At 43.5% G+C, this 17555-nt stretch overlaps 1 protein-coding gene across 7 annotated transcripts in view; it reads left to right on the top strand.

Moving 5' to 3' along the window:
• cep170aa (centrosomal protein 170Aa) overlaps positions 1-17555 on the top strand; it is a 52945-nt gene that overhangs the window by 10648 nt on the left and 24742 nt on the right. For all 7 annotated transcript variants that reach the window (XM_056608737.1, XM_056608734.1, XM_056608736.1 and 4 more), the window contains exons 3-8: positions 165-294; positions 6681-6770; positions 8844-8925; positions 9667-9722; positions 10158-10422; positions 13666-13803. In XM_056608737.1, the coding sequence (XP_056464712.1) occupies positions 169-294; positions 6681-6770; positions 8844-8925; positions 9667-9722; positions 10158-10422; positions 13666-13803 (757 nt within the window). In that variant the 5' untranslated portion in view covers positions 165-168. The remainder of the gene's footprint in view (positions 1-164; positions 295-6680; positions 6771-8843; positions 8926-9666; positions 9723-10157; positions 10423-13665; positions 13804-17555) is intronic.

Raw genomic sequence — 17555 nt, 5'->3', positions numbered from 1 at the left:
GGATCCTATGGCAATAATGACCTTATTTCATTATACTCAAGCAAAACACTGTCACCACCCAGTAATCCTGACCTTATCTTCATCATACGTGTGTGTGTGTGTGTGTGTGTGTGCGTGTGTGTGCGTGTTCGTGTGCGTGTGCGTGTGATTGTGCGTGAGAGTAGCTTTATGCCCCAGACAGCAGCAGGGATGAGTGTGACCTCCTGGTTCCTGGTGAGCAGTGGGGGGACGCGCCACCGCCTCCCCCGGGAAATGATCTTCGTCGGCCGTGACGATTGTGAGCTCATGCTGCAGGTGAGGAAGCTAACATGGATGCTCGAATCACGTAGGAATAGCGATTCTTATCTTCTTTTTTTCGCACCATCTTTCCCCGTCTTCGTTAAATGCGAATGAATCACCTTCTCTCACATGAGAGAAGCAGCTTGCGGATTTCTCCGTCTTTCCAGTTAGTTATCGCTGCGTAGTCTCTGTTTTAGAGACAGCGCAGCAACACCTCTACCCAAGTCCCACCCCTGGAACCGCAAAGTCGCATTTACATCAAAATGAAACCGCCAATATGTGTAGGGTCCGAGAGGGTAAATTGGGGTGCGAACTCAAGCCGGTTTATTACCTCGGTCAGAGGCAGGCATAAGACGGGCATGTTTGGCAGTTTGGCATGTTTGGCAATTCGTTTTGTGTGTTTATGTTGTTGCAATCAGTTGATCAGTAGTTCAAATTTAAAACCAACATCATCTCATACGCACTTTACTCTGTTTTCATAATAATAATAATAATAATAAATGAAATTTATATAGCGCTTAATATGGTACTCTAAGACGCTTTACATATTGGCCTATCAAAACTATGTAAGACAGACTAGGAATAAAAGAAAAACAGAGGTTAAACATGAAGAATAAGGTGGGGTGGGGTGGGGAAGGCTAGTGTGAAAAGGTATGTTTTGAGGGCAGATTTGAAAGAAGAGAGGGTTGGAGAGACTTTGATGTGGGAGGGGAGTGAATTCCAAAGGGTGGGGGCAGCAACTGAGAAGGCCCGATCACCCCAAGTCCGTCGCTCAGTCCGTGGAACTTGTAGCAGGTTGGCAGAGATGGACCTGAGGAATCGGGAGGGGGCGTGGTGATGGAGGAGGTCGGCAAGGTAGGGGGGGCTAGGCTGTTGAGGGCCTTGTAGGTGATGAGTACGATTTTGTAGTTGATTCTGTGTTTAATTGGAAGCCAATGGAGTTCACGGAGGACAGGTGTTATGTGTTCTCTGGAGCGGGTACCAGTGAGGAGGCGTGCAGCTGAGTTCTGGACATATTGAAGTTTTTTGAGGACTTTGTTGGTGGTGCCGTAGAGAAGACCATTGCAGTAGTCAAGCCTGGATGAAATGAAAGTGTGGATGAGTGTCGCAGCAGCGGTAGTTGACAGGTTGGGGCGGAGGCGGGCGATGTTTCGGAGGTGGAAAAAGGCAGTTTTGGTAATATGGTTAACATGGGGGAGGAAGGAGAGAGTGGGGTCCAGGATAACTCCAAGGTTACGGATTTTGGTGGAGGGGGTGATGGTGGAGCCGTCAATGTTAAGGGTGAAGTTCAGAGTGGAGTGAGTGAGGGTGTCAGGACCAATGATGAGGATTTCGGATTTGTTGGAGTTGAGTTTGAGAAAGCTGTTTTGCATCCAGGTCTTGATGTCAGTCAAACAGTTGGAGAGGGTTGAGAGGGTGGAAGGACTGATGGTTTTGGAGGGGAGGTATAGCTGTGTGTCATCGGCGTAACAATGGAACCTGAGTCCATGGTGACGAAGGATCTGACCAAGAGGAAGCATGTACAGAATGAAGAGGAGTGGACCAAGCACAGAACCCTGGGGGACACCGTGGATGAGAGGAGTAGAGGCTGATTGACAGTTGTTGATGGCGATGAATTGATGTCTGTCAGAGAGATAGGATCCAAGCCAGGAGAGGGCGGTGCCAGTGATGCCAAGGGTGGATTGGAGACGGGAGAGGATAATGGAGTGATTGATCGTGTCAAAGGCAGCACTGAGGTCAAGGAGGATGAGGATATATATTCATGCCACAGTTTGGCCCACCGCCTGACCTAGCACACAGTGGAATGGAGTAGATCCAGACATTAGCACCCATACGTCCTGAATCGTCCATCCATTAAAAAAATTGAAAACGAGAATCTATTTTGATTAAATTTGATCACAAGAATCCCAATCAAATAGAATTGGGAATTACTGAAAAATTCACACCCCTAGTTCACACACTTAGACAGACACACACACACACACACACACACACACACACACACACACACACACACACACACACACACACACACACACACACACACACACACACACACACACACACACACACACACACACACACACACACACATAAACAGACACACGACCAGATGTAAACACCTAAACACACACACACACACACACACACACACACACACACACACACACACACACACACACACACACACACACACACACACACACACACACACACACACACACACACACACACACACACACACACACATACACATAAACAGACACACGACCAGATGTAAACACCTAAACACACACACACACACACACACATGCACAATCCCATACAAGAAATACCCAGCCCGTATTACGGGTGTGCCAGTGTGTGCAAGTACTACAAGAATGAGGGATGGCACACCCTAGTGTCATGGTTCTAATGTTTGCTTAGCCATGATGTTGAAGTACCTCAGCGGTAACATCGCATGCACACTGACGTCGCAAAAGCAGGTAGCCAATCAAATGTAAGGAAAGGCCCTCATGCGCAACGGATCTCAGTTGACCTGAGAGCAAGTTTGTGATGGCTAACTGATATTTTTTAAGAAAGACGGTTGGGAGGATAAGTGTGAAAGGATGTATGGTTGCCATTAGAGTCCCTAATAGTCATTATTGTTGGGCCTAGTTATTAATTCAGGCTACCTTAATTCATCGTACAGTGCTATGTCAGGTGCATTGTTTTGAATTAGTTATTGCCTTTCAAGGCTGCCCTGTCATATTTGTTGGATCAAATGTCATTAAATGAATTGACCAGAGCCTTTGGATCCCTGTGCCTGACAGAGGTGGGTCTGATGGGCACGTGGGGAAGCATCAAGCAAGAACCCCTGCAGGAAGGGTTATGCTCTTCATACAACAGGGTTTATTTGCAAAATGCCTCACAAAACGTCCATCTATGTCAGCTTCAGCTTCTGGCTCGTCCAGGTTTCATGAGGCTCAGTTAAAAGTTTCTTTCTGGCTACGCTAGTGGGATGTACATAACGTCATCACATGGATTTGTTAAGTGTGTCATGATATAAATAGCATGCAGTAGTCACTGATGGATGTCATTTAGAAGGCCTTCACATCGTAGCTTGTTAACACACTCAGTGGATGTTTCAACATTTCTGACCGGAACGTAAATGGATCCATTAAACTAACCACCATTATACAATAAATTAAATATTATCTATTGATCTTTTAGTAACTTGCTGAGTGTCTCATAATTATTTCACGCACAATGGTAAACCCCAGTTAGAATATTGTATTATTATTGAATAATCTAATAAGTGGATACTTAGTATGATACACTGCTGAACTGACCTTACCACCTCAACCCTCAGTGTTCTGAGACTCAACTGGCTGTGCTTGTATTGGTCTGCTGTGTTTGGGGGGGGGGGGGGGGGTTGGGTGTTTGTGTGCGTGTGCCACAGCCCTATCATATGCTATTAATAGAAAGGGGGACAGATACCTCGTGTTTTTGATCCCCGTATGTAGCTCTCTCTCTATACTGTACCATACTGTTCACTGTTAGTACTATAGAGTGGGATTCCATCCAGAGTAACATAGTTTAAATCATTTTAACGCTAAATTAAATGTGACTTATAAGGAATTGCAGTAGCAGAAAAAAAAAATTGAAAGCTTTTTTGTGCACAAATAGGAATCAATCTAGACTTAAAAACCTTCTATGTATTTGTGAACACTAAATAGATGTAGTGCTATCTTTGTCTATAGTTTTAAAATATTCTTAGTTATTAGCTATGATTATAAGATTCTCAAAATATCATTCATAATATGTCTTGATGTTCTGAAACACGATTAAGGCAAAATAAATATCTTCTATGCCCTGTGTACACATAAACATAACCGCTGTCGTTGAAGTGGCCTCAGGTGCAGCTTCAAACGATGAGTAATATGGACATTTACTGAAGCACGTGGATTTATAAAGATCTGCTTTACCTCTTGTGTGTCTGTACCGAGGGCTTAGTGGGGTTTTTGTGTGTGTGTGTGTGTGTGTGTGTGTGTGTGTTTGCTCGTTTGTTTGACTATCATCCAATGAAAGATTTTGAAAAATCTTCCAAAATGAGGATATTATTCAGGTGAGATGTATCATGGTGTGTGTGTGTGTGTGTGTGTGTGTGTGTGTGTGTGTGTGTGTGTGTGTGTGTGTGTGTGTGTGTGTGTGTGTGTGTGTGTGTGTGTGTGTGTGTGTGTGTGTGTGTGTGTGTGTGTGTGTGTGTGTGTATGTTATATTTCAAAACTAGGTACTGACTGTAGATAGGTGAAATTAAAACAGACCTAATTTGCTGTCGTCCATGTTTTAACCAGCCATGGTAACATCACAGAGCTTACAATAAATAACACGTGCGCACACACACACACACACACACACACACACACACACACACACACACACACACACACACACACACACACACACACACACACACACACACACACACACATCCATTACAGTAAACAGTTAACATTAGGCTGCATGGTTTTGCTTTTTCTAGAAAAAATCTTCTGTCTCTTCCATGTCTGGCTAATGGGAGGAAAACTAGCTCAAGGGTATTTGGTCTTTTCTCATGTGTGTGGGTGTGTGATTGTGTGTATGTACGTGTGCACAAAGTCTGTGTGTGTGTGTGTGTGTGTGTGTGTGTGTGTGTGTGTGTGTGTGTGTGTGTGTGTGTGTGTGTGTGTGTGTGTGTGTGTGTGTGTGTCCTAAGCTGGGTGAATCAAACTGTAATTGTCATTTCTTTTGACGTCCTCTCTTCCTTCCTGCTCGTTGTCATGCTGAATCATAAAGTTAATCCGCCCAATTGTTCTGCACTGGTCTAAAAAGTCCTGATGTTGGTATGATATTATATTTGGAGAGTCTAGATATAAGACAATGCCCAAATCATTATTTTGTTGTTGGTGGACCTACCTGACTGTATTCATTATACTTTATACACACACACTACAAACAACGACACAGCCCCGACTTCACAAAATGTAGTTAAAAGGATACTGTGCATGTGTTTAAAAATCGCAAAGTAGATCCAAACGTATTTTTATATTATTTGTAACTGAACAGCACAGCACTTTCCTTTCTTTTGACGAAGCTGTTCCACGAGTGCACTTTCAAAGTATCTTAAAACATTCAATGCCCATTTTGTGGTGCAGACCTGTGATCATATTTGCTTACATGGTCATTACACGTGGACAGAAATAAAGAGGAGAACATTCCGCTTGTTTTGCTCTTCGCTCAAATCGCTAGATACTCTGGGGCCCTCTGGTTCAGAGGGCCAGGAACCTGGGGACCAGATAACCACCAGAACCAAACAACGCTCCACACATACCAGGGGAGCAGGAATCCCATCCATGTGTTATCGTCTTATCTGAGCCCCTGTGCCCCCTGCCTCCCTCAAGGAGTCTGGGGGTCTGAGATTGAATGGAGAGCTTGAGGGTCTTGCATCTGGAGAGAGACGGAATCAATACTCTCTATACCCTTTGTGTGTGTGTGTGTGTGTGTGTGTGTGTGTGTGTGTGTGTGTGTGTGTGTGTGTGTGTGTGTGTGTGTGTGTGTGTGTGTGTGTGTGTGTGTGTGTGTGTGTGCGTGTTTGTTGTTCACATGAATTTGAAGAGAAAACGTGTTTGTATTGGATGGACTTATCTCGGTTTTTAGTATCTACTAAATATTAAATGTTCATATATTCCTGGAAAATTGTAAAGGATAAATAAGTTGATAACCCACATAGCATGACATTGGAGGATGATGATTATGCAGTACATTGCAACTCACTGGCATGGACACAGTCCACAGAGATTGAATCCCATACCAACACACATCTTGAATTGCTAAACAGGCTTCAGGTTATGAAGGTCAAACATGGGTTGGTATCTCAATTCTGCATAGCAGCAATACAGTAAGCAGACAGACACCCTAGAAAGTGGAGATAAGGAGAAGGAAGGGAATGCTATGTTAGGGTCTTAAGTATTTGAAGCGCACCAGGAGTGAGTAGATAATTCAGAGAATCTCAAACATTTAGCCATCATTTCAGTGCCACATTTTAATTATCAATGAATGTACTGTGTATATTAGTGTAGCTACAAAGAGTTTGTATCAAAGACAGAAGCACATGGGAGAAGCTCCTGAGCTGGCTATGAACAACATTTGGTCAAACAGTGTTTTAATACATTCCCCATTTCATAGTTAACGTGGGGTACATTTTTATTAATAATGTAAAGTTATTCTAATACGACTACATCATACATCTTCATATTTATTAAGAAACAATCAAGCAAAAAAGTGTTTTCTAACTGGCTGGTTGAATTGTCAGTTAAAAAAATTATAATAATAATCTCTGTGTTATTCTGACGTTTGACGTGTGTGTGTTTCCCTTGCAGTCTCGCAGTGTGGACAAGCAGCATGCAGTCATCAACTACGAGGCAGGCACAGACGAACACAAGGTCAAGGACCTGGGCAGCCTGAACGGGGTGAGTGCCGGTAGACAGAAGACAAGGGGAGCCGTTATTATAGACCGGAGAGAAAGAAGTTTGAGTTGGAAAACACAGAGGTGATAGAATACAAAGAAGTGGAGAGACATTGCACTTTAACAGGATGGGAGTGCAAAGAGAGAGAGAGAGAAATATGTTTAATCTGAGCTAGCAGACAGCTGGTGGTTAATTGAAATGAGGGTGGAGGTTAACTTGTGTATCCGGTGGTCAATAACTCTTGTGCTGATCAATGTGTGTGTTAATGAAGATCTGTGTCGCCGCTGGGGTCAGCCAGATAGAAGTCAGCCAAATCCAAATTCAATCTGAACAAAGCACTCCTGCTTGAGTGAGATCCAGGCTGAGATCAATTTATAGTATTTTAACATGGCCTGATGCACCGCAGCTGATAACAACAAACAATTCACAACCTCTGTGGACAACACTTTGTCATGTTCCTACAAAGGTCCACAAGACTTGCCTTAAAGTGACATGTAAAACCCCTCCAAAACTTTATTTTGTGGCTGTTGTCTGTATGGAGCTCCGCAGGGAGCTGGAGGATGTTGATGTTGGGCATGAGTTAGTAGTACTTCTGGACGACGTCATGGAGCATTGATACCATGCTGACTCACAAACATTTCTCAGTTATTCCTTTCACCTCACAGACTCACGAAAAAACTTCTTTACTTTCTTCATTGTTCTTTTCTGAAGAATACGATATAACGTATCTGTGCAGTCCTGATTAAATCCATTTATTTATACAGTGGTATATGGTTAGTCCCTGGTCTAATCCATTAGATAATACGAGTGGCATATGGTTATTCCCTGGTATAATCCATTAGATAATACCAGCGGTATATTTTTAGTCCTTGGTAAATCCATTAGATAATACCAGTGGTATATGCTTAGTCCATTAGAGGTTAGTTAGGCCAGCAGTCTATGGTTAGTCCCTGGTATATTCCAAGGGACAGAGGCAGAGCAGGATGAGGCCACACTGTCAAAGCCACGCGGCGTGGGTCATGTGTTGCACATCAGTGTAACTGATTACTGCTCCTTCAGTCACAGCAGCCCACTAAGCCCTGAAGACACATGGAGAATGTGTCCACACTAGCCTCCTGCTCCCGGTCTCAGACAGGAAGCCAGCTCTGGAGCCACTTCCTGTTGCGGTCAATGTTTTTCATGCGCCCTGATTCAGTTTCTTCTTATCCTGCTGTGGTGCTGGTGGTGGGGTCAGTGGCGGTTGGGAAGGAAGCTGACTCAGCCTACATAGCTGAACAGAATTTAGCTGGGGAGTGAAGCAACATGTCAGGGTAAAAATAGTGACACACAGTACTGAGCTGTGTGTGTGTGTGTGTGTGTGTGTGTGTGTGGGGGTTTGTTTGCGTGTGTGGTCGTGTGAATTTGTTTGTATGCATGTGTGTTTGAACTCTCATTGTATTGTCAAGCAAGAGGAAGGTACATGTTTTATGATGTTATTGAAAACGTCATTACGTTTGTTTTAGGATCTTGGGGGAACTTGAAAACAGGGCTAGCACATAGATGCATCATGGGATTTTTTGTGTGCAATACTGTGCCATATTGAGAGGACTCCGGAGATTTGTAGTACTGTTCAATCATAAATCCACACACATTTTCTCTTCTCGCATGACAAATGCTGGCAGTTTCAAACACTTCAATGTCTCCCCAGTCATTGGGTTGTGGTGTTGTGATGTACGAGCCCTACAGCGGAGGTGGGAGAGGAGAGTCAGAGATGCCGCAGAGAGAGAGAGAGGGAGAGGGAAGGACTTTGCTCTGCTATGAATCTTAGATGAATAATTGGCAGCTCAAAAGTATTTTATTTCTATCTATCCTTTATCCACGGTTAAAGTGTGACTACATACCCACACAGTGAGTACAAGTAGAAATGTGTTTATTTCCCATATACAGTTCTCACTTTCTGTATTGCAGTTGTGTCTAATGTAGTAGGATGGTCACATGAGGAAATGTAAGATAAATCATTCTCCTGTCCCCTGAAAATAGTGTACTCTGGATACCGATGAGTAATACGACAGTGTGTGTGTGTTTGTTTGTGTGCAGACGTTTGTGAACGACGTGCGTATCCAGGAGCAGATGTATATCACCCTGAAGCTGGAGGACAAGCTACGGTTCGGCTATGATATCCTTTCTCTACGCATCTGGACCATTAGACACTAGTCCTTCATAGGGCTGGGAATCACAGGGTACCTCACGATACCCACGATACCGATAATATCGCCATACAGCGATTCTGCAATAATTAATATATTTTTAGACAATCCTATAACGATACATCACGATTTGTGTCTAACAATGAATGACTGTGAAAAAGTAAAGTGGTGGGTTTAGGACTTTATCCGCGATCAAAACTTTTCAGTTACTCGTCTTTGGTTAGTTAACTTCAGTTCAAGTTTCCTTATTGCCTTATAATAGCTATTAAAATATCGATATTTCCTGTCTAACTCTTCAGGTATAAAGCATGAAAATGCAAAATAAATTCTTCTAAAATTGAAAAGTATTAAATCTATATTTGGCGCCAGCATATCGATTCACGTATCGTATGAAGAGCGACGATATATCGCTGTAATCCTTTATCATCAAATGTCTCCCATATGAACTCAACACTGATGCAGAGAAGTTAGTATGTTCACACTCTTGCGTTCTTTAATAGGGGCTGCATCCATCCTTGTTCCACTTCGGTATTCATGTCTTTTGTCTACATTATTCACCACTTTACATTCTGAATACCAGAATTTTGTGTTTAATAAACTAGAAAACATTAATATTTTATTTCAACATGTCTGCATGTTTGTATTGATGTGTTTATTGTTGTGTTAATCATGCCAGTTGTTGCTCTGTCCTTGACCGACATGTGTTCTACATACCAACCTCTTCACAGTCGTGAGAGGAGAACTCACTGTGCCTGAGGAGGCTCTCAAGGTACATACACACGCACGCAAGCACACACACTCACACACACACACACACACACACACACACACACACACACACACACACACACACACACACACACACACACACACACACACACACACACACACACACACACACACACACACACACACCCAACGCGGGCGACACATGGACACAAATACACGCACATGCAAATCCTTTACATGTTTGTTTAGATGAACCCCAGAGGACCCTCCGTAGAGACCGCCCACAATGCATAAACACATGCTGTGCAATAATGTACTGTTAATATACACAGGCCTCTCTACAATGTAATACCTCTTAAATACTTTTAATGCTGCTTCCAATTATTTTTCTATTTACTAAAATATATTTATTTTCTCCTTGTTGTTATTCTATTTCCCCTCTCTCTCTCTCTCTCTCTCTCTCTCTGTCCCATAGCATGAGAAGTTCACCAGTGGTCTGCAGATTAGCAAGAAGCCACCCAATCCAGAACCCACCCCCCCTATCACCACCAACCCCCACAGTACCAGCACCCCCATTGCCAAAACCAAGTCTCCCAGCAGGACCCCATCCAAACCGGCCAAGACTCCGGGGGGAGGGAGCCTTCGGCAGGGGGAGAGCAGGCCGGCCGAGGGGGTCCCCTCAACAACGGAGTCTGGGGGGAGACCCTCAGACAGCCTCAAAGGAGAGGAGAAGATGACAGGTGAGTGAGCGACAGAGAGAGAAAGAGAGAGAGGGGATAGGATCATTAGAGTGGCAGCCTGTTGAAATACCACAATAATACATTTCCTGGTAACACTTTATAATAAGGTGTAGGGCCCGACCGATATTGATTTTTGTGTGCCGATGCCGATTATTTTCAGAGAAAAATTACGATTACGATTTAATCGGCCGATTAAAAAAAAAAAAAAAAAAAGGCTATAAAACGTAGTTTTTGATACCTTAAATATACTTTAAACACTTTTGACGAATATGTGAATTGAATGCAGAACCTTTGAGTGTTTTAGAATACATTTACAGTCAAAAATGAGTGTAATGTAAAATGTAAAATAAATAACTAACTCCCAATGTGCTGCGCTCGTGAGCAGTGACTAACACGTGCGTGCTGAGCAGTATGGTCTCACCGTTAGAGTCTACAGTATAACAAATTAACATGGCCTGGGACCTAAAGAAAAACAGGCACAACATGCTCAAACAACGCGTCTTGTGTACATTGGTGAGGTGAGCGCGCAGCTGCCTGAGCGAGCATGCTTTCATGTTGTACGGTAAAATTCAATCTCCTCTTTTTTACTCCAGCTAAAGTTGTTAGTTAGCAAGGCGAGTAGGAGCGCAATCTGCAGGATACTAAGCGCAATAACATTTCTAAAAAAAAATAATAAAAAATAATAATAATAAAAAAAATCGGTTGTAATTGGCGTCTTTTTGGCAGATGTCGATTATTTTCAAAAAGGCTATAATCGGCCGATTAAATCGGCAGGCCGATGAATCGGTCGGGCCCTAATAAGGTGCCTTAATAAATAGCAAACTAGTCATTACCTAACCCTTTAATATTTGTTAATTGTTACTAAAATATCTATTTGGCACAAGTTAATAGTTTTTTCATCATTAATTAAATATTAGTTGTTTGTATAACCCTAACCCAACCCTAACACACAACCCTAACCCTAACACACGGCCCTAACCCTAACACACGGCCCTAACCCTAACTCTACCCAGCGACGCTCTGTGGTCAGTGAAAAAAACTATTAACTTGTGCCAAATAGATATTTTAGTAGCAATTAACAAATATTAACAAAGGGTTAGGTAATGACTAATTTGTTATTTATGATGGGACCTTATTATAAAGTGTTACCAATTTCCTTTTTACACACTATATGATGTCATCCCAACCCTTATTCCGACAGATTCTTTACTTGTGCAGGGATGCGTTTCAACACTCACTCGATCTACAGTGAAATTAGTGAGGTCCCCCCCAACTGGCTGCTGCTTTTATAACCCCCCTTATCAACTATCAAAAGTCCCGGTTCATTTTGAAATGATTTCTGGGTAAAAGTGATGGCACCGGCGGTGTTTAAGAGCTTCAGACTTTGATCCTGACCCAGCACTAGATTAAAGAGCTGTAAAAGCCCAAACACAAAGACACCCTTGTTACCAGAGAAAACGGGCCAATCCCAGAGCACAAAGAACCCTCTCCTCCTGAGAGACTAGTGGTCACAGCAGATAGGTCCGGTGACGGATGACTTGATGTCTTATAACTTCAACGAGTCACATGCTTGCCATGAAAGCTATGGCCAATTCATGTTCCACTGTCCCCCCCCCCCCCCCCGCCTCTCTCTTTAAACAAAGTGTCAGTAGCTCAGAAGGTAGAGCCTGGAGCTGGATATGTGCTGGTTCAATCCCCCGCTTCCCTTGACCGAAGTAAACACGTGTCGTAGCGCAGTGCACCCGACTCCCAGCTGTGACCCAGGTGTAGCTTGCTCAGTCAACACCACTCCGATGGTGCTATGAATGTGTTTGAATGAGTTAAAATTAGATAAATTCCAGAAAATGCATTTGGCAGAGAGCCGCCATACATAAGGCAGGCAGACATATTCTCAGACATTATGTCCACAGGCCATACTGGATTTTCGGCCAATAACAAGTGTTACTAAGCAGAGTCCTGTGGGCCTGACATCTCAGGAAGATGAGGGTTCAAGTGTTCTTGATGCTTGATTCACCGCACCAATCGCCCAGGGTTTATGGTTTCCCCCTGATGGATGACATCATGGGGTGGGGGGGTTTCTGGGTTAGGCCCCAGATGTTCAACAGAGTCACATGACTGGCCACTTCTGTTTGCACAGCTCAGGAAGCAGAGTACACCAGCAGCAGTGTCAGGGTCCATATGTCACCCACTGGCAGATGTCGGCCCATAAGCTGACCAGAACGCACTCATCTGACACATCCGTTTAATCTGATGTGTCACGCTACTGAATTAAATGACCAATGTGTGTGTGTGCATGTACAAATACATTGTATAGACACACATACACACGCACACACACATACACACACGTGTTTTCTTGTGCAGTTCAACAATATGCATTTAGAAATGTATACAAAGACAGAGATTGTGTTATTTGAATCATAAAGTTCTGTATAGTATATGGTACATATTGTACTGTATCGAAGAAAAAAGTTATCTGAATGTTATTGTGGAAGCACAAATCTATGTGTGGAGGTTAAATCACTGCTTTAACAAGCCATTATTGGTTGAATACATCACATCAGGTGATGGTGTGGTACAGAGGTCATTGGGTTACGTTATGTTTTGCTGTGTGTGGAATGTACTGTATGCTGAGGGCCAACTCGGTTTGACAAGAGGACAGCAAAGAGAGACTTCTGTCTGCCAAGATTTAATCTGATATGATGATTCGTCTCTCTTCCACAAACGTGAGATTGAGGGCCAAATGGAAAGTCCCATTAAGTTGCGTGTGTGTTTGATGTTTTGGGCAAATAGGGAGGTAAAGAGACAGAAGGGAGTGGAAAGAAAATAGATAGGACTTCTAGAAAGGAATCTACCAGATTTTTGTTAGGAGTATTTGTGTGTGTGTGTGTGTGTGTTTGTGTGTGTGTGTGTGTGTGTGTGTGTGTGTGTGTGTGTGTGTGTGTGTGTGTGTGTGTGTGTGTGTGTATCATACACACACACACACTGTGCACCATTTTTGTAGCAATTCATTTTGTAATCAAATATTTGCTGACACAGATAAATGAAACATGCATTTGTCCCAAAGGTAAATGCATTTCATGTGTGTGTTTTTTTTCTCTCTGCGTGTGTGTGTGTGTGTGTGTGTGTGTGTGTGTGTGTGTGTGTGTGTGTGTGTGTGTGTGTGTGTGTGTGTGTGTGTGTGTGTGTGTGTGTGTGCCTGTATGTGTGCGTGTGTGTATGTGTGTGTGTTTCTGCCTTCAGCTGACATGGCGGCGCTCCACCGCGGCACGCCCTTGTACGGTCAGCCGTCCTGGTGGGGGGACGGGGATGCAGACGACGAGAACTCGTTCAAACAGGAAACCAAGAGCATCAGCAGGAAACCGGAGGGCTGCGGCTCAGGTAGGAACTGCCCCTTGGTGGAGCTAGACCCCGCCCACTATCAACATCTGAAGGCCTCTCACCAACTTCTAGGAGGCAGGGTTTTATAGTTGATATATTCCTTAGGTGCCAACGCTCTCAGACTTTGCATGTTGAATCTGATCATCCGCGCAGCTCCCAAAGCTACCAACACAGCTGAACACACCGTACAGATTTGTTTCCGAACTCTTCTGAGTCTCCCCAAACGTTTCAGATGGCCAACGGTTGGGCCACTGTGTTACACGCTTTACACAAGGCCCTCTAACCAATCAAAGTTAGGGGGGTGGAGCCGGAATGTTTGATTGAGCTACATGGTTACTGAAAACGGCCAATAACAATTAACCTGGAACATGGACTACAACATGTACTCCATGTTCCTTGTATCCTACCTTTTCTTTTACTTTGTGAATTTGTACTCAATCCATAGCATTACTATATCACCCATGAAATTCTTGTATAAAATAAGTTGTGAGTCAGGGCTTAGTGTTCATGTTCACTCTCCCTTGGTCAATGTACCCATGACATAGTACCAGCTCAACTCAGCTCTACTCGCGTTTGATATCAGGTACATTTTCCACTGCAGATAGTACCTGCCAATAGTACCGCCTAAATGTCAAGGTCGTCATAGCGTTGCATGAAACTGCTGTGACCTTATTTTCAACGCGACACACATTGGAACAGCAAAAGGGAATCAAAGGGAGGTTGTTCTTCATGCGAATAGCCATTGCAGATTGCCCAAAAGAAGAAGAAATTGCAGAAGCCGTCATAGCTTAGCTTTTAGAAAAAGGTCTGGTTTATGCAAGACGTCTTGATTTGCGCGATGGTGACGCAGTGATGATTCTACTGACGATTCTCTCAGACCAATCCATAGTCTTCAGTGTTTTCACGGCACCTTTCGGTATCGTCCTCAGCTAGCTGGTAAACTTGACGGAGGTGATAACAAACTAAGGATACAACTTTTTCAAGCTGGAAAAACTAAATAAAGCCAAGTGAAGTAGTGTCGATTTAGCCAGCACCACAACGTGGAAAAGAGCCATGAGAGATTGGACATCACTTTGGGCTCTGGTCACTTGGGATGGGCTTTGCAATTAGATGATGATCAGTGAAAGATCGGAAATTGAATTGACTAGTGGAAAAATTATCACTATATTAACGTATCAACAGTCTTAATTGTAACCTGCCAGCTGTTGGCTTCCCGCATACATTTCTACAACAAGCAGTTGGGAGAGAATACTTACGTATTATTAGTGTTAAGACTTAGACTTTTATTCATTCTTTGGATCTATTTTCTATGTTTAAATCATGTCTTTATCTCCTCCGACCGTTGTGTTTGAGGTCCCATCTGGATCTCATCCAGTATTTTCATACACGTTTTGGAACAAAGCCAACTGACCAGGTGCGGGCAGCCAGGGTTTACACCAGGTGTAGGGAGATGGAAGCCAATCCCATTTAACCCCTACACACACACACACACACACACACACACACACACACACACACACACACACACACACACACACACACACACAAACACACACACACACACACACACACACACACACACACACACACACACACACACACACACACACACACACACACACACACACAAACACACACACACACACACACACACGCACGCACGCACGCACGCACGCACGCACGCACACACACACACACACACACACACACACACACACACACACACACACACACACACACACACACACACACACACACACACACACACACACACACACACACACACACACACACACACACACACATAAATCCATATACACATACACACATACACATGCACACCAGACTCACACTCACACGTACACACACATACACATACCAACAAGCAGTTCAGTAATTACTATTGCATCTAGCATCATATATTTACTCATACTTTTAGTGTGGAGAATTTGTGTCAATTGCTCATTTGTATGCATAGAGGCATGCATGGTTAGGTATTTGTGTGTGTGTCTGTGTGTTTGTGTCTGCTTCTATATGTGTGCATGTTTATGTGTGTATCTTTTATTGATGCATCACGCATGTGTCACGTTGTGTGTCTAAGGGCACAGAGGTTTTTAATTTGTACGTGTGTGTGTGTGTGTGTGTGTGTGTGTGTGTGTGTGTGTGTGTGTGTGTGTGTGTGTGTGTGAGATGTTTCCATGCTATACAACCCCCCCTGAGAGAGGGACAGGGCTACTCTGGGCCTGTCAATCATGGGGGCGATCTGGGGGTTCATCCAGATACAACCAATAGACAGAAGAACCCACCTCCAAATCTATTGTCACATCTAGATGGAGAGAGTCTGCAGTGCCATATGTCGCTTATCAACCGAATTTCCATAAGAAGCTAATTAGAAGTAACCATTGTGTACCGGTTGAATTGTTAAGATGAGGTTGTTGTTGGATAGCTCTTTCTGGAACATTTGGTTTTCAAACAAAAAACTGAATAATTGCCCCAATACATGCACGATAAACATAGGAAGGTTGTAGCTGTTCTACGTCGATGGTAGCTGAAAGAAGAATTTAGGTATTAAAATAATCACTAAGAATCATTGAGCTGATGTTACGACCATAGACACACACGCACGCACACACAGACCAGACACACAAAGTTGATGGAAAGATGGCCGAACAGGGAACAAGAGGGAGCTGAACAGTTCTAATGTAATCTTGCTTGGCTTATGATAGAAATGTGAGCTTGATCTTTATAATCCTGTAAACACCTGTCTATCCGGCGTGGCCTGGTTCAATCTGGCATGGTGTGAGTTGAGATCTCAGGTTATTTTATTTATTATCAGATTTGACTGACATGGTATATTGATCCCTGATGTAGCGTTGAATAAGCATGAATTTTGGTTTAAAAAATAAAAAGTCGCTTCTTATGTAGTTTACTACTTTTGCCACATTTTTGTATCTTAGCTTGCTGCATTTCTCTGGGGGGTAGCATCAGTGTAGTGAAGCTTAATTTAACCAGGAGTAACTGGGAGCATAGCTCACTACACTTTGAAAGTAGCTTGCCCAACACCGTGAATAATACAAAAAAGGGAAGTTGGAAGTTCTGCACAGACTGGGTCATTTTAAACCCTGCCAACTCCCTAAGTGCTCGGGTGAATTTCTGGAAGAGGGAGAGCAGAGGGCATTGGGTCTTATCAAAACATTGGCTACAGAATATGTATGAACTTAGCGATGTTGGATTTACTGCCAGAAACACGGCAGCCTAGCAGGGACTTTATTTAGGTTACACAGACCTCAAGAAGTAATGTAATCAGTGTTCTCCATTTTAGAGGGCCAATGTCCTCTAACGCCACTCTGACAAATTACAAAGGTAGCCGGGGGTGTCGAGGGAGGGTGAGGGGCCCTGGGATGTGGTGGGAGACCATTGTGTTTCAGAGAGAGCCTGCTTGTGTGTGTGTGTTTGAGTGTGTGTGTGTGTGTGTGTGTGTGTGTGTGTGTGTGTGTGTGTGTGTGTGTGTGTGTGTGTCTTTGTTTGCATGTGTAGATCCATAGGGTTTAAGATGGGTTTGGTTGTGTTTTTGTGTTTTGTGTTTGTTGTGTTTCCTTGAATGAGTGTGTTGTGTTTCCTTGAATGTGTGTGTGTGTGTGTGTGTGTGTGTGTGTGTGTGTGTGTGTGTGTGTGTGTGTGTGTGTGTGTGTGTGTGTGGTGTGTGTGTGTGTGTGTGTGTGTGTGTGTGTGTGTGTGTGTGTGTGTGTGTA

Source organism: Gadus chalcogrammus, chromosome 15, assembly GCF_026213295.1.
Source record: "Gadus chalcogrammus isolate NIFS_2021 chromosome 15, NIFS_Gcha_1.0, whole genome shotgun sequence".
NCBI lineage: Eukaryota > Metazoa > Chordata > Actinopteri > Gadiformes > Gadidae > Gadus > Gadus chalcogrammus.
The sequence above is the reverse complement of the archived record's forward strand: the minus strand, read 5'-3'. Positions and strand labels throughout refer to the sequence as shown.